At 34.3% G+C, this 20,409-nt stretch overlaps 1 protein-coding gene across 4 annotated transcripts; it reads left to right on the top strand.

Annotated features, from left to right (window-relative positions):
- The first annotated feature begins 32 nt into the window (after positions 1-32).
- LOC145324842 (maestro heat-like repeat-containing protein family member 1) lies at positions 33-14,623 on the top strand. 4 transcript variants are annotated; one of them, XM_080167530.1, is made up of 19 exons: positions 33-156; positions 1,210-1,495; positions 2,096-2,177; positions 2,667-2,737; positions 3,092-3,177; positions 3,445-3,557; positions 5,118-5,205; positions 6,030-6,104; positions 6,661-6,807; positions 8,051-8,201; positions 9,118-9,184; positions 9,606-9,694; positions 10,241-10,384; positions 10,633-10,765; positions 11,160-11,277; positions 11,608-11,736; positions 12,167-12,275; positions 12,739-12,856; positions 14,115-14,623. In XM_080167530.1, exons 1-18 carry the CDS (start codon positions 134-136, stop codon positions 12,820-12,822), a joined length of 1,995 nt encoding a protein of 664 aa, XP_080023656.1. In that variant the 5' UTR covers positions 33-133; the 3' UTR covers positions 12,823-12,856; positions 14,115-14,623. The 4 variants fall into 4 exon arrangements, with proteins under 4 accessions (XP_080023656.1, XP_080023657.1, XP_080023659.1 ...); XM_080167531.1 differs by having other exon boundaries at positions 14,292-14,623; XM_080167533.1 differs by having other exon boundaries at positions 14,299-14,623.
- The last annotated feature ends 5,786 nt before the right edge of the window (positions 14,624-20,409 follow it).

The raw sequence follows: 20,409 nt of genomic DNA on the forward strand, positions 1-20,409 counted from the left end.
AATTTTAAATCTATGAACGAATATGTAATGTAGGGAGTTGTCAGTAACAATATTGCGGGGTGCATTGGAAGTTTACTCCAAAAATGTCAGGTTGGGGGTAGGTTCACCCTCTAACTTTACTCCCGGGCCTTACATGATTGGTGCTATCGTTGCGAGGTAATTTATTTTCTGGTTCTTAGCCATATTTAAAAATCATGTATAGCTTCGTATTTCAGAAAAATTTCACGAATATTAAAATAAATATCATAAAATTAATACCAGTTTTGTAAGTCCAGGCCCTTGGCTCCTCGGGTTTTTAATTTTTCATTTTAATGTCCGTGAAAAGCTGTCTTTAATACGTTGCGATAAATAACTATTATATGAGAAGGCTACGGTACAAGTCAAATAAGCCTTTAGTCAGTACCGTTATTGTTTTTGTTTTTTTAAATAACAATCCATTTCAAGACAAAAATTTGTAGTCATATTTTTGTTTTGAAATTGAATTTTTGAATAAAATATTTGAAGTAGTGCTGCTTCTTAACTTTCTAATTTTTATTTGTAAGTCATTAAATGTCAGAACTTCAGAAGTTTCTCATTTAAAACTAAAGGCGCAAATATTAATCGATTTTTTAGTTATACGTATGCAGGGAGTAAGGGAGGGGACAATGGGCAATTAATTCAATTTAAGAGGGTTCGCTGAAAAGCAATGAAAACCAGATTTATCAAGAAAATTTTACCAAAATTGTAAAGGGATCATGGTAACCTAATTTAGAACAAAATTAGTTCTAAGAAAAAAATCATTACTTGAAAATTAAATTATCACTAGAAAAATCTTGTTTAGAACTACCTCAACCCTTATAATATATTTATAACGGACACTAAATTCAAGCGGTTCTTAGATTATTTAATACATAAATATCACAGTAGAGTTTCTATACATGAAATGACATTTTCTTGGGAAAAAATATTTGCTAAAACCAGCCATTAATAACAAATTTTTCTGTCTGCATATTCAAAACTAGCTCAGCTAGTTAGCGGGGCATTGATGCGCAAGTACCCAAAGTCAGTCAGAATCTGCTGTATTCGTGCACATTCCCTTTATACCAGTACCCAAAGTCTGAGACTCCTAAAAATTGAATATTCGATCCATTGTCCCCTCCCTTACTCCCTGATACGTATGTATATTTTTTGTCAATGCCGTCATCCATTCAACAAAAATGTTTACTTAAGATGTCACGATCCAGCCTTAAGTGTACGCAAAACTGCCCTGAACTGTCTCCAATACGTCCTCCGTATACTTGGCATCTACAACGGCCTCGCCCCGGAAACCGTGGAACAATCCATCGAACAGCTGAACGCTCTGAATGAGCGTTGCAATAACATTGCCATAAATGCGGGAAGGCTGGATCAGCCGGCAATTAGTGATACCTTGGTGGGAGTGCTGAATGAGAGAATTCAACATCATCATGTACTCACGTTGTTGGATAGCCTTGGAGATGCTTTGCTCGATTCTCAGGTAAAAGTCTTCTTATAACAGTAAACGTATTATACATTAGGGATCTAAAGGGATAAGACAATGGCCGATAATTTATGTTCACCCCAATAACTATACAATATATCCCTTCTGTAGATTAAAATATTAGTGGCTGGAACGTTTGGAAACTTAACTTAATGAACAAAAGTCCCCAATGTTGTCAATGAATAAGAAAATGTTATTAAAACTTTGGGGACTAGCGTAAGAAACAGCCAAATGTCCCCTTGCGCCTTAAACAAGCTAACTATTGTTTATTTTAATCAAAAAGCATGATAGAATTGTACAGGATGTATTTATGACATATTAAAAAGTTTAGGAGTATAGTAAAGGGAAACGAGAGCAAGTGATTTTACGCACCTTCCAAGCAGTAATTTTATTTCTTGGGGGGGGAGGGACGGGGGGGGATTTTTTCCAAGGGTGTTTTATAATTGGAGCGTTGATCAACCCTCCTCAAATAGATTAAAACTCATGAATTAAGCATTCTAAAAAAATAAATCGATCGAGAGGTCAATAGACAGATGGACTGACAATTGACATAATAATCCTTATATAAGGATTGATATAAACTTTTAATTTCTTCAGGCGCCAAGCGTGGCAGGATGTATAGCAGTATTTGAGGGAATTGTTAACGCCCGTGGATCAGAAATATTTCAAAATATTCCAGGCATTGATAATTATAGATGATCAAACATGTAGCTAAATCTGCCCATAGAAAAATAGTCCAAATGATTTAAAGGAAATATTAGGTAATTAGGTAAACGTAGGAATAGTTATTTTTCGCATCGAATTATAGGCCCGCGCCAACAGACATACAAAACTGGTTTTAATTTTATGATTTTATTTTATTACTCGTGGAAAATTGTCTGTAATACGATTCCATACATAATTTCTCAGTATTGCCGAGAACCTGTTCTAATCCAGCGGGCAATGATAGGTTTTGAAGTTTCTATATTGGAACCGATTAAAATTATTTAACTTTTATTCAATTTTCATTGGTTGGATGAATAAAGTTGAGTGTCCAAAGGTTTTGGCTAATAGTTTTAACTCACTGAAAGGGTAACTTTGTTTGTAATCATTGGGAGTGTGTAAATAAATTTTTCATCTCTTAAGATCCCCGGATCAATCATCTATAGTTGTTATTCAATGACTACAGGACTAGCAAGCAAGCTTCATTTTAAGATGACAGTTATGTCTGGTGATGAAACTAGTGATTATTTGCCTAAGGTAGGAGACATTCAATTTACAAAGTAGAAAGGTTTTTTTGTATGAAGCTTAAGCTCCCTATTTTAGGGAAGCTTTACATAGGTCCGGGGATGGTTTTAGGCTATTTTTTTAAGATTTAAGTCTTGAGGTAGTTTTAGGCTATTTGTATGCCATTTCCTTAGTTTGAAATATTTTTAAATTGTCCTCCACCCCCTATAAAAGTTGAGGGGGAGGGGGGGGGGGGAATTCTTCTGGAACCCCCCCCCCCCCCCCCTACTTAACCAAATGGATCAAAACCCTTAGTTTTCAACAATCAGAAGAATCTTTGACATTTCTCAGCAAAAATGTGAGTTTTTATCCTTTTCATTAATTTAGGTTGCTACAAATGTTAAACATCTAGCAATTCACAACTGCAGAGGCGTTGTCACAAGCTTGCTAAGAACAGAACTTCCTTTTGACAGGTAGACAACCTTACAGCATTCAATAGGAGATTCCTTATAATCTTAATCCTATTATGTAGTAAGCTTTTTTGTATGATGTAGTGAAGGACATCGCTAACCGCTGAACCGATATGGTTCCATTTTACAGCGAAGCTTCTTATAGGTCCAAAGATAGTTTTAGGGTTTTTTATGTGATATAATTTCTTGAAAAACAATTTTTCACATACTTGATTTAAATGTTTAGGTGTTGATCAGGTTTTAGGCTAATTTTCTATGCTTTGTTTACAGATCCTGCAAGCTTATCTGGGCACAGATAGCAGAGGATTCCAAGTTGTCCCAGGATGTTTTTGATATTCTGCTGGAGATTGGTTCTGAACAACCTGTTAAAATGCTTCCTTCAGGTAAGATCACCAAATCTAAAATTTTTAACCTTAAAATGAGATAAAATCTCTCTACTCTATAAATGTCCGTTCGTCGGTAAGGAACGATTAAATGTTTTTGTGAAGATTCCTTTTTATAAAAACATCGTTCTACTTTGTATTATAGATGGAACATCTATTGTTAACTTACTTTGTCCGTCCGCTTGAAATTACGCATTTGTAAATTTTTTGATGGTTCTAAATAACAAAAAGGCAAATTCTGAGGGAGGGAGGAGACATTGGGCTGCCTATTACCTTAGTCCCCAAAGTTTTGATAGTCATATTCAGACTTTGGCCTAGTTATTCAGACCTCTTACTATGACCCTACTTGGGTTCTTAAGAGTAAAATAACAATAAACAATGAAAACGTTTTTATATTCGTTGGCTCAACAACTTTGGGGGCTTTCCTGAATTTTGATTGTTTCGTTCTTTAAGTTGAGTGTCCAAACGTTTCAACTTTCAACCCCGAATTGTAATCTACATACGGGGTAATGTTTTCTGTAGGATCATTGGGAATATACATAAAATTATCGGGAATTGTCTTATCCCTTTATAACTCTGCACGTGCACACACATTCTATAGTTTATTTAGTATTACGAGATTTGCTTTTTTGGATGTATTTAATAGGGTTGGGCCGGATACTTTTTATGCCGGATACCGGATATCCGGCTGATTTCGAATGCCGGATATCCGGTAACCGGCCAAATTACCAGATATTAAAGTAGTAAAAAAAAATTTCTTCAGAAATCTTATATAAAGGGAGGGGGCGAAAGTGACACTTTTTGAAACCAAAACTAAAAGTCAAAGGAACTAAACTTAATAAAGAGTTACAGCTCTTAGATTTAGCATGGCAGTTGCTTCAAAGAGGTACAATATGGAACTGTGAAGAACTGCCGCTCCCGCCAAAAACCGCCGTTTTCTGCCAAACTTTTTTTGCTTTTCTCGCCAAATTAGACAATTTTTAATCATCGGAGATAATTTTTTTTTCATAAAAATTTCCTTTATATTTTCACACTTGCAATATTTCAAATATTTCATTGTCAATATTAAAAAAATCGCAATTGTCAAGTGCAAATATATTAAACGGCATCATACTTCTAGTAAAACCATACTGGCTGGAAACGGTGGTTTTCGGCGGGAGCGGCGATTCCGTCTCCAATTCTTCATAGTTCCATATTGTACCTCTTTAAAGCAACTGCCATGTCAAATATTCGAGCTGTAACTCTTTATTTAGTTGAGTTCCTTTGAATTTCAGTTTTGGTTTTAAAAAATGTCACTTCCGCCTCCCCCCTTTGCATTAAGTTAAACTTATTCAGAAAAAATGTTCTTCTAGCTTCAATAATAAGAAAATTATAGCCATTTAAGATTTTAAAAAGCAGAGATTTTTGGTGTAAAGTATAAAAAATTATAGAGCCGGATATCCGGCCGGATAGTTTCAATATCCGGTATCTGGCCGGATATTGAAAATGGCCGGATATCCGGCCACACCGGATATCCGGCCCAACCCTAGTATTTAATATTTAACATTTTTACTTTTTTAGGACAATTAATGGCGGAACACATCTCGCTGGCGAGTATAGCCGGCTTCACCACCCTCATGGACACACACAAGCTCGAGTCCCTGTGCAGGCAATGGATTTATTATTATTTGGATATTACACCAGATTTTTATGTACTCTAGGTGAAATTTGTAGCTGGCTAAAATAACGACCCTCCCATTCACCCACTTAACCCACGGAGTGGATACAAAACCGCGACAAACAAAACCGCGACAATAACAAAACCGCGACATTACAAAACCGCGACATTACAAAACCGCGAATGTAACAAAACCGCGACATTACAAAACCGCGACAATAACAAAACCGCGAAAAATTAAAGTCTTAATGCTTAAGGTCATGGCCGCGGGCACTCGGCCCCCTGGCCTCCCTAGCCGCGGGCGCTCGGCCCCCTGGCCTATAACCTAACCTAACCTATGTATGAATGTTTAATGTACATTAACTTATTTATAATTTAGAATTTCGTGGATTTTACAAAAAGTGGTTGGTAGATTTTTTTCAAATCTTTAATATTTAGGTAAGGTTAGCTTAGGTTATAGGCAAGTGGGTCAAGCGCCCGCGACTAGGCAGGCCAGGGGGCCGAGTGCTGCGGCCATGACCTTCTAGCATTAAGACTTTTTGAATGTTGGTCTTTTGTAATGTCGCGGTTTTGTAACATTCGTGGTTTGTAATGTCGCGGTTTTGCTATTGTCGCGGTTTTGTAATGTCGCGGTTTTGTAACTGTCGCGGTTTTGTATCCACTCCTTAACCCACACCCCTCACCCCTTACTGGATGTATGAACTGATCAATGTTGTTGTTGTTTTGGCTGCTCGTATTGTCTATGTTAGTATCTTCAATTGAAGACCATTTTCCCCTATCATAATATCCATGTTTATTTTACATCCATTGTACAGGCAGGAGTTTGGCAAGATATTTGCACATCTGGTCACCATGGCAGCGCACTTTGTCAGCGCTAAGTTTGAATCTAGGTAAGGTTCTATGTTTTTTTTTCAGAGATCTTAAGGGATAAGACAGTTAATTGCTGTATACTTTTAATTATTAATAGCAAAGTACCCCTTCTGTATTTAAGATTATTGTTTTTTTGGCAGACACTTTTAGTTTGAACTAGCCAAATAAGATTCAATTAAAGTTTCTAGAGCCAACTAATGAGAAAATGTGTTTATGAAACTTTGGGGACAATCTAATCCAATATGTCCTTAACCTTTCATGTTTTACTTAAAGATCTTAAGGGATAAGACAGTTAATTGATGTTCACCTCCAATTATTATTAAAATATTACCCCATCTGTAGTTATTGTTTTTTGAATACTTCTAGGTTGAGCAACCCAATTAAGATACAATTAAAGATCCCATAGCCAACCAATCTTAAGATTTTATTAATAAAACTTAAAATCTAATTTATAATCCAAATATATACCTATTTTAAAATACTACAATTATCTCATTTTTAGATTACTAAAATGTCTAGGTAAGTAAGTTGTAACTGCAAAAGACAGGAAAATATTTTACGCCGTTATTATTTCAGGAAATCTGAAACGGGGTCTATCATAACTCTGTCACCCTTCATCCTTGCCCTAGAGTGTCTACGCAGTCTCTTCTCATCCATAAACTGTTTGGTAGTGGCGCATGAAATTAAGACTGATCATACACTGGGAAATATTTTCAATCTGAGGTAAGAATATAGTTTGTTTACTTAGCAGGCGTTATTTACATAACTTATGTTTAAAGGGGATCTAAAGGGGTAAGACAATGACAGATTGATAAATTGATGTACATCCCTAATGATGATACACAAAATTACCCCTTCGAAAGATTACAATTAACGGTTGAAACGTTTTGACACTCAACTAAATCAACCAACCAATCAAAATTCAATAAAGTCCCCAAAGTTGTTAAGCCAATAAAAAAGAAAACGTTTTACTTCTATCAAATTATGTTTCGTATTTTTATCATAAACTATATGACCGCTGCTTCCCTTGCATCGAGGGGCTCTGTATATGAGAGGATGACGGGTAAGAAAATTCCGAAGATAGAAATGACGCAAATGAGTACAAAAGATACGCAAATTTTGATCTCAATTTTCATGTTTTTTTTAAAAATGTAATAATAATAATAGCTATTAAAACAATTTTCAAGCTTAACTTTTATCTTATTAGGCTAACAATTAAATAAGAAAAATATGTTTACCATATGCAATTCGTGATCAAACACCTAATTGAAAAAAAAATGCAATACATAGCTCTTATTTTAAGAGAGACTAGGGGCAATGCCCACTAGAAGCCTCTAGGTGTTCTTAAGGTGGGAGGGGGATAAGTCAACCGCCCTTCTACTTTTTAATTTGAGTTTTAATAAGGAATATTTTTAAAAAATTGGTGGGGGGGATTTTAAATTGGGAAGGTTTAGATACGCTCTCCCAAATTAGTTAAAAACCTTCCCTGTACCTAAAAAAAGCTTAATTGTACTGGAAAACCAAACAGATGTCATTTTTTATAAAAATGAAAAATTGGCGCATTTGTATAAACACTCGTAGACTATCAATACTACGCAAATAAAGGGGAAACGAAAAAGAGAGGGGGGAGAACAAGTTTTAAGAATTCCTAAATATATAATAACCCAATCTTCCTTCATCATATGAGAGGGTGGTAGTGGTCAGAAAATAGTCTAAACTTTTGGCAAGACTTCAATACTTAAAAATTGAATTAGCCTCGAGACCAAATGAAGCTTCACTATAACGGAGAACCCAATCGGTTCTGTGGTTATCGATATATAAACTGACAATCAAAAACCTCAATAATGCATATTGAGATTTACATTAATATTACCCATGTTTTTTAGTTGACATTTGATTTTGTTTTCAGCTAAAACTTGTTTAATGTTTTAAAGCATGAATGCTCAAAGACTGTTTATATATTTAGGCAAATCATGACAAGAGTTGTAAAATCCTTGGTTATCCACGCTGGTCATCTTGTGCAAGTGTGTGTGTCTGCCCTGCTGCCACTATGTAATGGTAATGCACCTGATCACATCAGGGAGATCAGCATCAGTGTGCTTGCTGACGTGGCTAAGGTTAGTTTTATAGTTATTTTCACATCGTATTATAGACAGCTTATAGACAGGATATTAAAATGTAAAATCAACAGTAATAAAACTAGTTTTGTTGCCGAAGTCCTGATCTAACAAAACTTAATTTTATGATTTTTATTTTATTATTCGTGGAGAACTTTCTGTAATACGATGCTATGCATGATATCTAGTAGAACTGGTTCTAATATAGCGGATATTAATCGGGTTTGAAGCCAAACTGTGTAATGGTAATGCGCCTGATCACATCAGGGAGATCAGCATCAGTGTGCTTGCTGACGTGGCTAAGGTTAGCTTGATATTTATATTCGCATCGTATTATAGACAGCTCTCCAAGGATATTAAAATGAAAAATGAAAAAACTAGTTTAGTTATCTCCGAGAGGCCGAAGGCCCTACCTATTTATTAATTTTATGATTTTATTTTTATATTCGTGAAAAACTTTCTGTAATACGATGTTATACATGATATTTAGTATGACTGGAAACCAGTTCTAATCCAGCGGATATTGGTCGGTTTCGAAGCCACACTGTGAAATGGTAGCGCCTGATCACATCAGGAAAATCACAGTGTGCTTGCAGACGTGGCTAAGATTTTTTCGATTTTTTTGTGAATTCTCTTGGAAGGGTGGTGGTAACCCCCCCCCCCCCCCCCCTAAAATAATTATAAACCTTCCCGTTCCCTATAAGAAGCTACCCTGCAAAGAAGAACTCGATCGGTTCATCGGTTAGCGAGATTCTTCGGTACAGACAAACAAACAAACAAAATCCTTTTACTTTATTATAAGTATTCGTGTGCTTATTAAATTCGCAAACTTTTAAGAACTATTTTTTTGATATTTCCCTTTTGGTCTTATTTGTCTTTTGGAAAATATGTATTTTAAATGTTCAATGTTTTTTAGGAGAAAGGAGGAGGGGACAGAGTTTTGTTAACTTCTGTATTAACCACATTATTAAGATCTGTTTCAGGTATGTTCATTTTATAATTCACTTTGTCTGTCTGCATCGTAATGGGGGGAAACGTGATTTTCTCGGCGAAGCTACTCTTATAATTCACTTTGTCTGTCTGTAACGCTATGGGGGAAAGTGATTTTCTCAGCTGGGTTTGAAGATAGATAGCTGAAATCTTTAGCGAAGATTAATTTTACATATGCACATCTATTCTATAGTGTTTTGTCAGTCTGACTGTCGGTCTAAAAACTTTGTAAGTTTGTCCATTCCATGATTTTTTTAGCTTCGCCACTTATGAATGTTGTCATCCTTGTTTTTCTTTTCATAAATCTTTAAGTTAGTCTTTTACAGATTTTTTACTTTTTTAATACATTACATATGTTTTTGTTTTCTGTCAATTTATTTCGAGATTCAGAAAGATTTAACTTTATTTTTTTAGACCCTCAGCCTAAATCCAGAGAATTGGCATTGGAAGGTCTGATTGGGATTCAACATTGTACTATGTCGGATATTGATACTTTAGCAGAAGTAAGTTGTGTTTTATGCTGTTAGTTTTTACATTTTCTACCAATTTAACTTTTTTTATTTGTATGGCCCTAGTGACGATTAAAATAAGTGTGTCACTTTTTGTTTAAATGGCTTATGTTTTTGCGTATCAAAAGTAACATGCTCTTTTGCAATTTTTGCGATTTTTAATTGTTTTCGACTAAAAGCACTAGAAGATCTTTATGTAATGCGCGTCTATTCAAACTAAATTTTGCGTATCTTGGCTATTTTCTTAAGCTTTAAGTAGAATATTAGCTTTCCGCGGATATTAAAATAAAAAAATATAAGAATAACTCCAGTTTAGTTGGCCCCGAAGGCGTAAACCTATTAAACTGATATTTTTTTATTCGTGAAAAATTGTCATTAAACTACGAGTGGATATTTGTCGTTACCGAAGCCATGAATAATTTACAGGTTCTAAAATGGGTCCTTATTCGAAAAGAGTAGACAGTTCTCTTTTTTGTTTCATTTCAAAAAGGAAATATATTACATGAAAGGTAATCTTCTTAAGTTTTATTTATTATTTAGAACGTAATGAGTGCTTTCATAACTGGGATAGAGGATGAAAAATCATCGGATGTTTCTCTGACAGCATTGAGAGGCCTTGCATTAGTGATTGTCCACCTACCCAAGGGTGTCGTCGAGAATTCTATCGATCTTGTTAGCCTAAAGGTAATGGTGATTCTTTTGACGATTAAGAATAAGTTAAGTTGTTAAGCATCATGTCTTAAAAAGCTAAAAATGAAGAATTACCAATGTAAACATCTACTCAAGACAGTTTTTGAAAAGATTTCTAAACAATATTCTGCTTTTTAAATATAGATAGCGATATCAATGATTGTAGTTCATATTTGTTTACTCTATTGTCTAATTTATTTACTGTCGCTACATGACCTGTTTTTATCCTTGTATCTATTCAGGTACGGCCATACTTGGAGATGAGTAGCAACGAGCACAGAGCTGCGGCCGTACAATTGTACGGCAGGCTGAGCAAGTTTGCACAAGAACCGGCTTTCAAGACACAGTACTTGGATCTCTGTCAGACTGTTATAGGTATAATTATTATTATTATTTATAATAAATACCCTTTCTTAACCGAAATTTATATTTTAAAAATGTCCCATATATTTAAGCCCTATTTGGTGTTAGAATCAGATGAGAACAGAATCCTAGCTGTTCCTTCTTGCAAGATATTGCCGAGGCCATTTTAAGATTTAAGGTCAAACCACGCTAAATATTCCTAATGCAACTTCACACTACTCTCAATTTTCATGTGCAATGTCTAAAGAGGTGAATTGCACAACTATGCTTATTACCTATTATTACCTATTATATTCAAAGAGCTTTCCAAAAAGGTCTCTTAGATTCAAGTTGACCCTCTATTTTCAATTTTAGTTTTAAATAGATTTAGTGAAAAAATGTTGGGTGACATTTTTTTAATTTTTAGGCCCGATCCTGTTATATTCTAACTGCGACCACTCTGGTACCAGAACTGCCTGTCTGGAGGCTCTCGAGACTATTGCCAACCTGTGCGGTCAACCTGAACTTGCGGATTATTTGACCAAGTAAGAAAACAATCTTAGTTTCCGAGAAAAATGTTTGATTAATTTTCTCATTGCTTTCCCACAAAGTGCTTATTGAGAACTGAACCCTATCTACTTAAATAAATGAAAAATAAAGGTGGGGGTTTCAATAATCTTATGATGAAAGTATTAAATTAGTATTAATGTCATGGAGGGAGGGAGGGTACATGGGACTTTAAATTACACTGGTACCCAAAGTTTAAAACCACTTTATCCTATTAACAACAACTTAAGATACTTCCATTGAATTTGATTGGTCATACTAGAAAATGTCCAAACTTTTCAACCAATAATTTTAAAACAAATTTGCAGGTACAAGGTGAACAAGGGATTCGAGCAGCTGATGGAGAAAGCTGTGATGGGAGAGGCTTTGCTGAGCATGCTAGAAAGTTGTCTGGGACAATGTTTGGGATACTTTAGAAGCAGTAATCCTTGCTTGAGGTAGGGTCATGTTTTTTTTTTCGGGAGTATTACTGCTCTGCTCAGGGAGGGAGGGGACATTGTGTTGTTTATTACACTAGTCCCCAAAGTTTTATTTATGTTTTCTTATTCGTTGGCTTAACAACTTTGGGGACGTTTAATGAATTTTGTCCAAATGTTTCAACCAATAATATTAATCTACAGAAAAGGGAATATTGTGCCTCATCATTGGGGATGTACATCAACTTATCGGTCATTGTCCCTGAGTAAATATAATATAAATAGGCTTTTCTTTGAAATACTCTCTGATACTTTTAACAATCTCAGACATAATAATATTTTTCTAATCAAGGTGAACTATTTGCTTTTCAACTTTTTATCATTATAGCTACTTTTAGATATTGTTTTCTTTTCTTTATTGACAACAATTACAGTAAAATAATTTATTCAGGAGAAACGCTGTGATATTAGCATGTAAAGTAGTATGTAAAGATGTTAATATGGACGCAGGAGAAGAAATGTTTTCTAGTGTTCTTGGTGGCACTCTGGACCTTTTAAAGGTATTGAAATTGATAAACTTTAGTCTTTCGTTTATAGATTTATTTTGAAATATATTTTGGTAAACATGGCACCCTCTTCAGTCTAATGCAGTTTAGCTGGATGTTAATTGTTATTGTTTCGGTGTATTTTTTACCTTTAGTTCGCTATGAACGCTTATTGACCTTATTGTAACTAAAAAACAAAATAACTGATAGGAAAGTCTAATAAATAGGGTGTAGGGTGTAAACGACACTACTTTAATTCTTTTTATTTAAAATTTGAAAATAAAAAGTAAAAAAATACGGGGGGGGGGGAGACGGATGGCTCGCCTTCTCCCCCATTTTTTAAAAATTTGGTTTTTAGGTGGGGTGGGAGGGTGGTGGGTCCCTCACCCCAAATATTAATAAATATTCCGAGGACCTATGAGAAACTACCCTGTAAAGGAGAACCTAACAAGTTGATTACATAATTTTTTCCCCCTAGGATCCAGATTTGGAAGTAAGAAAAACAGCTGCACTCTATCTGGGAGATTTAGTCACACTACAAGCTAAACAGGCTGATAAATAAAAATTTTATTATTTAGTAAATATTTTTTTGGATTGTAAGTATCAATTAATTCAGTTATCTAGTTTCTTTATTTGCGTAGCTACTCAATAATAATGGAGGTCTGATTATTTAAAAAATGTCACGCTGTTCTAAATCATCCCTTCTGAAACTAACCTAAAATAAGGAACAAAAGTTCAATTTTTCTCGAAAACTACAATATGATGAAAAATTCCAAATTGTTGTTGCTGCGTTTCTAATTTTAATTGTGTTTTTGTTAGTTGTATTTAACGATTTGCAAATTTTAGTAATATTCTAGTCTTCCCATAAATTCTTAATGAAAATCCAATTTATTTTATATATAACATTGCATTATACCTAGAGAATTAAATCTACTAAAAGAAATGATTTTTAATTAAAAATTGAGATTCATTTTATAATAGAGTTTTAGTAATTAAAATTAAATGTTTCAGATTATTTTGCACACATTTAACCTTTTGTCTGTCCTTGTCCTTTGTCCCTGGGGCTAAAAGATTGTATTTTATAATATTATACTTGATTTCTCGATAATCTTAATGCTGTCATACGTGTTTTGGGGGATTTTTAAAAATCTGGTGAGTGATGGATTTACACTGTGATATCTTATCTTAGTTGCACTTAGTAATTTTTGGAAGAGAGAGGAGTTTTTTATGTGTCTCGGAATAAGTGAGCAATATTCAACTGCATATTCATGGTATTTACAAGGGAGGGAACATTGGGTCTGTTAATTACACAAGTCCCTAACGTACTATAATAACGTTTCCTATTTTAATCTTGGAGACTTTGTTGTAGTTTGATTAGTTGTTTCTTTTAGTTTGTGTCAAACGTTTCAAACACTAACTGTATTTCACAGAAGGGGTAAATTTATGTTCCATCATTGGTGATGTATATCAACTCATCGGTCATTGTTTAAACCATTTAGATCCCTGCAAGTTTTTAGTATAAACACAATACGCTCACAATTTTCGAGACAAATATTTAAACTTCTAACTCTGGCATTAGTAATTTATAAAGAGAGGGGTAGGTTTTTGGTAAAATCCGTAAAGATTATATGTTATAAGTAAAAAACAGTAGTAGAACGATATAAATTTATGTTAACTTTAAAAAAAAAATTTGTCTATAGTTCTTTTCAATAAGAAATACACATATTTAGTGAATATTGTCGTTCTACTACTATTTTTAAGCCTTAAAACACACACCTTTACGGATTCTACCAGAAACATACCCCTCTTTTATTCCAGTATGGCTTCGAAACCTATTAATATCCACTGGATTAGAACCGGTTATCAGCCATACTAAAAAATCATGTATAGCGTTGTATTACATACAAATTTTCCACGAATATTAAAATGAAAATCATCAGATTAACACCAGTTTTGTTATTCCGGGACTACGGCCCCTCTAGGCCAACAAACACAACTGGTTTAATCTTATAATTATGATTTTAATATCAGCGGAAAGCTGTCTATAATACTATTCTAGTATTTATTCCATATGATATTGTATTGTAGTAATATTTAACATTAATGTATATTTTATCAAATTTTAATTGCATACCTACCTAATATATTTATTGTAATAGTTAGTATTTAATTTTTATTTATATTTATCTCCATGACAAAAAAAATTTGATGATGATTTTAATTTAACTAGTAATATAAACGCTCTTTTTGGTTAATTTTAAACTAAATAGGTAATATATCTTAATAGCCATAAAATTACATTTATCCTATCAAATTCATCAAAAAAATAAAATCATATGTATTTAAAATTGTGTTTCATGAAAGTACTATCATAAAATCAAATGGTCCTTTCTCTAAAAATGCCTAGCGAGTTTTAAAATAAAATAGAAATGAGGGTGGGGGGGTATTTTGTTTCTTTATGCTTTTATACACCTCATCAGGGGTGTATATTCTACATGGGTTCCCTTGCTCAGGGGGGGGGGGGGAATAAAAAATAAGTGGTTGGAGGGGAAAAAAATGCAAAAATTAAGAAAACTGAAAACATTTTTTCCATTTCCCCCCCCCCCCCCCCCCTCCTTGGTGAAAAAAAAATTTTAAAAATGTGTGGTAGGAGGGATAAAATAAATAAAATGTAGAGTTCTTTAAATATTTTTCCATTTTCCCCCTACTTGGGTGAGAATAAACTAGGGGGGGAAGAAAAATAAAAAATTTTGTAGCAGGGGGAAAAAAATAAATCTTGTGCAGAATATACACCCCTGCACCTCATGGGTTTTAACCCTGTTAGTGTTGGGCTACTCTACCCAAAAACCTGCCCTAATTTAAGGTATAAAACATGCGGAAAACTAACTCCCCTCCCCCTTTTATTTTTAATTTATTTCAAAGTAAGGGGGAGGGGGGATATGCAGGGCGACCACTGCATACTATATATACTATTTATACTATATAGGATGAATTTGGATACTATATCATACTATATGACCAAAATTTACTATATATACTATATATTATTAACTTTACTTGACCAAAATTTACTATATATACTATATAATATTACATTTATATAACAAAAAACAAATATTATCAGTTTTGTGACAACGCCTCTCAAGGAGCGTTTTGTCTTATTTTCACAATAGGTCTTCTCCTATTTCTAGCCCCTGCGGGGGGCTCAAAAGATACTGTGATATGACAAAAATGCATAAAGCTCTACAGTAAAAAAGAGATGAAGAAAATCCTTTAAAATTTATTTTTGTTTGTGATTATGATTTAAATATCAGTTATTTTTCATATAATTAACTTAAGGGTGAGGGGGAAGTTTTACCACTTTCGCTTACTCAGTTATTATTAATCTAGGTATTAATGTGAGACTATAGGTTATTTGGGATAAAAGTTTACTTTTGGGTAGTAGTTCACTTATATTTAATAAGTTTCCAGGTTCAGGTGCTGCAGGCTAAAAGGTGGTTTCTGGACAGGTAAAAAATTGTAAAATTTAGAGATCAACTTATTAAACAAAATATGCATCTTTCAGGGTGTTATTAACATATCTGAAGAAAAAAAAATAAAATTGGCCTCCAAATTCTGGTCCTGCAGGCCACCAGGTCCACTCTGAACTGGTAAAAATTTAAATTTTTTGTTTAAAGAGTTAGAGGCCAACCTATAAAACAGAATATGCATCTTTTTGGATGTTATTAACATACTAAGAAAGAAAATTGAAAGTTAGCCCCCAGGGTCAAGCCCTGCAGGCCTCCAGGTCCACTCTGGACAGGTAAAAAATCAAATTTCTTATATGAAGATTTAGAGGTCTATTTATATAACAGAATATACATCTATTTGGATAATATTAACAGACTGGCCAGAGTGTACGTTTTGTATGTTACGCATCGAATCTGTGTACGTTCTGTACGTTATTTTGATATGTGTACGTAACGTATTTTGAAATTTGTATTTTTGTACGTTTTACGTTTTTTTAAAAAATAATAAGAATCAAATATTAGCAGAAAAGTAATTTGTATGTTTTGTACGAAAATTTTAACAAAAACTATAGGTGTATTATATTAAATAAATTCAATATTATCTTAAATTTTCATAGAACAAAAATATGTAGGTAAATTATGCATATTTGTTATTAGAACTTACAGTTTAAATTTATGGATTTGAAATATATGTCCTATAGATATAGTTTAAACTATTTAACAGAAAGAGATATGCAGTTGACTAAATTCAAGTTTAAATGCATTTCATGCAACTACCCCTTTAATAGATTTTACGATAATTTTTTTCAAAAGTAAAGGGGGGGGGGAAAATGTGGTGACTCGTGCCACGACATACCAGCAATTTTATTTTGGGTGCTACTCCCTTAGTTTTAGAGATAATTGGGTGAAATCTTTTGGGCTGGGTCACTAATTACCCCAACTAGAGGTATCTTTCAAAAAAAACGGCGGCGGGTCCGCCGCTCCCGCCGTTCGCCGCCATTTTCCGCCGCCGCCAAAAAAAATTTTTTTATTGCATTTCTCGCAGAATTAGGCAATTTGGAATCATTTGAGACCATGTTATTTTTTTCAAAAATTTTTCCCCTTATAACCAACCCTGCGGGGGGACTTAGTCATTTTTTTCAAATTCTCGTTTATTAAGGTATATCTTAAATTCAGTGCTTCTCCTGTGCTTTTAAAGATATTGAAACAAAATCTTTTGAAGTAGATCAGCAAAAAAATATTTGAATAAAAAATGGCGGCGGTACCACCGCTCCCACCATCCACTGCCATTTTTCGCCGCCCACAGGACGGCTTGTAAGGGGAAAAATTTTTGAAAAAAATAATATGGTCTCAAATGATTCCAAATTGCCTAATTCGGCAAGAAATGCAATAAAAAATTTTTGGCGGCGACGGCAGAAAATGGCGGTTGACGGCGGGAGCGGCAGTACCGCCGCCATTTTTTATTCAAATATTTTTTTACTGACCTACCTCAAAAGATTTTGTTTCAATATCTTTAAAAGCTTAGTAGAGGCACTGAATTTAAGATATACCTTGATAAACGAGAATTTGAAAAAAATGACTAAGTTCCCCCGCAGGGTTGGTTATAAGGGGAAAAAATTTTGAAAAAAATAACATGGTCTCAAATGATTCCAAATTGCCTAATTCGGCGAGAAATGCAATAAAAAAAATTTTGGCGGCGGCGGCGGAAAATGGCGGTGGACGGCGGGAGCGGCGGTACCGCCGCCATTTTTTATTCAAATATTTTTTACTGATCTACCTCAAAAGATTTTGTTTCAATATCTTTAAAAGCACAGGAGAAGCACTGAATTTAAGATATACCTTAATAAACGAGAATTTGAAAAAAATGATTAAGTCCCCCCGCAGGGTTGGTTATAAGGGGAAAAATTTTTGAAAAAAATAACATGGTCTCAAATGATTCCAAATTGCCTAATTCGGCGAGAAATGCAATAAAAAATTTTTTTTTGGCGGCGGCGGAAAATGGCGGCGAACGGCGGGAGCGGCGGACCCGCCGCCGTTTTTTTTTAAAAATACTTCTAGTTGGGGTAATTAGTGACCCAGCCCAAAAGATTTCACCCAATTGTCTCTAAAACTAAGGGAGTAGCACCCAAAATAAAATTGCTGGTATGTCGTGGCACGAGTCACCACATTTCCCCCCCCCCCCCCTTTTCCGAGATATCATATGGTGCTCAGTTTAGGATTAAGAAGTCTTATTTTTTGGTATCTTCAGTTTTTAAAGAATAAGAATCAAATATAAGTATAAAAGTATTTGTATATTTATTTGTATTTGTACAAAAAGTATTACAAAAATAGTGTATTATCTATAATACAAAGTTGAATGATGTCTGTCTGTCTGCTTGTCCGTCTGTATATCAGAAGCTTAATATCTCAGTAACCACTGAACCTATTGGGCTCTACTCTTCACGGAATATACCTAATAGTCCTGTGATGGTTTTTTGCTATTTTCTTTGGGGGAGGGACACTTAAAGCTTTTTACTTTCTACTAGGATTAGAGGCTTCGCCCCTAGCCTCTAGAGGCTTCGTCCCCTCTTTTATAGAATCGTTTGTTGGAAATTTGTCAATAAAAAATATAGAAAAAGATTGTGATTATTTTTTTCATTTAGGCTTCGCCCCAGGGTGCGGTGGGGGTTCCCCCACCCCGCTGATTTGCATTAGTTTACAAAAATAAATTGAGGGTTGGTTGATTTTTTTGGGAGGTAGGGTTTCCCACACTCTAAGAAAATAGCCTAAAACTACCACAGGACCAGTAGATATATTCCCTGAAGATTAGAATTTAAAACCCAATCTGTTCAGCGGTTACCAAGATCTTAAGCTTTAGACAGACAGGCATTGATTTACTTTGTATTAAAGACTAGTATTTTCTGAGATCTTTAGCAATAGACAAAATAACCCTATATCCTATTATATGTTTATCCTATAAATCCTTTTTTTCTGTAACGAAGAATCTCGCTAACTGCTGAATCGACATGATCTTTGTGAGGTTGTAGGCTATTTTCTCAGTAACTGTGTGAAGTAGTTATGAAAATCTTAAGCATCAGACCAAAAACTTACTACTTTATTTAATAGAATATACTTAGTACGTAATAACAGGATGTATGTCTCTGTCAGTTTATTTGTACCGAAGGTTCTCGCTAACCGCTAAACCGATATGGTTCTCCTTTACAGGGTAGCTTCTCATAGGTCCTGGGAGAGGGTACAACAACCCTCCCAAGAGAAACTACTCTTAGAAAAAAATCACCACCCTTCCCCTATTTATTCTTTCTTTTTAAAATTGAAATCAGAAATGGGGATGGTCTACTTCCCCCTCCCTCACTAAAAAATTTATTAGCGAAGCTACTCTATAATCACTTTGTCAGTCCGTTATGCTATTGGAGAAATGTGATTTTCTCGGCTCCTGTTTTTTGATTGAATAAGTTCACATTCTACATATTTTCAAAAAGTTTCTTTAAGGTTTGTCTATTTGTTGCAGTGCTAGATCGATTCCTAGATGTATAGGTTTTTTGTGATTTTCACAACTCATATTCCTGATAGTCGGTTGTAATTTTAAGGGATTGTATTAGTTTTCATTCTTAATACTTCCACTAAATTTCATTGAGATTTGCTTATTGGTTGGGGGGCTGAATTTATTCCTAGATTTTCACGTTATTATATATTTTTCAAAGGTTTTGTAATTTATTTAAATAAGTTAAATGCTTATCTTTTACGACACTACTCTATAGTTTATATAGTTCCCAGATTTCCATCAATAACTTTTGAGCTTCGCTACTTAAGGATGTTGTCATCCTTGTTTTTTACTTTTTATTTTTAAATAAAAAAAAATGGGTTTTTGAATTCAACCCCCCCCCCCCTAATCAAGTTCCTCTAGAGGCCTCTAAGGGCGTAGTCGCTGGTCCTTATAATAGGATATACTTTGTACATAATAACTATTTTGGGGAAGAGTATCACCATCCACCCTCCCAAGAGAAATTGACTTTAGAAAAAAAACTACCTCCTCCCCCAAAAAATGAATTTTAATTGCTCACTGATTTTAAGTTAATTTTTTTTCCAGATGTCTATACATAACTTTTGAGCTTCGCTACTTATGTATGTTGTCATCCATGTTTTTTTTTTTATTGAATTTAACTCTCTCCTCCTCAAGTGCCCCTAGAGGCCTTTAGGAGCGTAGACGCTAGTTCTTTTGAATAGAGTAATAGGATATCTTGTGTCTGTCAGTTCGCTATGGTTCTCCTTTGCAGGTAGCTGCTAGTAGACTTAAATGTATTGATAATAGGTAACTAGGAAATTATTTAAATTATTTTTATTAGGAATGTACGTTCTTGTACGTTTTTTTACTTTTTTTTATGTACGTAACGTATTTTTTTTGTGTACGTTATGTACGTTTTTTATTTTCAAAATTGGCTGGCCAGTCTGTATTAACATACGGGATCCAAGTACAGGTTCATTCAGGACAGATAAATTTCTTTTTTGAAGAGTTCAAGTTTAGGCCTTCAGGTTTTCTCTGGACAGAGTCTACATGGAAGCCTGCAGCACCTGGACCTGGAGGTCAATTGTGTTTTCTCTTCAGATATGTAAATAACATCTAAAGAGATGCTTATGGTGTT

Source organism: Acartia tonsa, chromosome 7 (assembly GCF_053477335.1).
Source record: "Acartia tonsa isolate MP-2025a chromosome 7, ASM5347733v1, whole genome shotgun sequence".
In the NCBI taxonomy this organism is placed as follows: domain Eukaryota; kingdom Metazoa; phylum Arthropoda; class Copepoda; order Calanoida; family Acartiidae; genus Acartia; species Acartia tonsa.

Bases quoted from the DNA above. Each gene is read 5' to 3' on its own strand.
- LOC145324842 (XM_080167530.1), top strand. From the start codon at position 134: ATGATTGGTGCTATCGTTGCGAG. The intron at 1,496-2,095 runs GTAAAAGTCTTC...TAATTTCTTCAG, and splicing joins ATGCTTTGCTCGATTCTCAG to GCGCCAAGCGTGGCAGGATG. The intron at 8,202-9,117 runs GTTAGTTTTATA...AATGTTTTTTAG, and splicing joins TGCTTGCTGACGTGGCTAAG to GAGAAAGGAGGAGGGGACAG.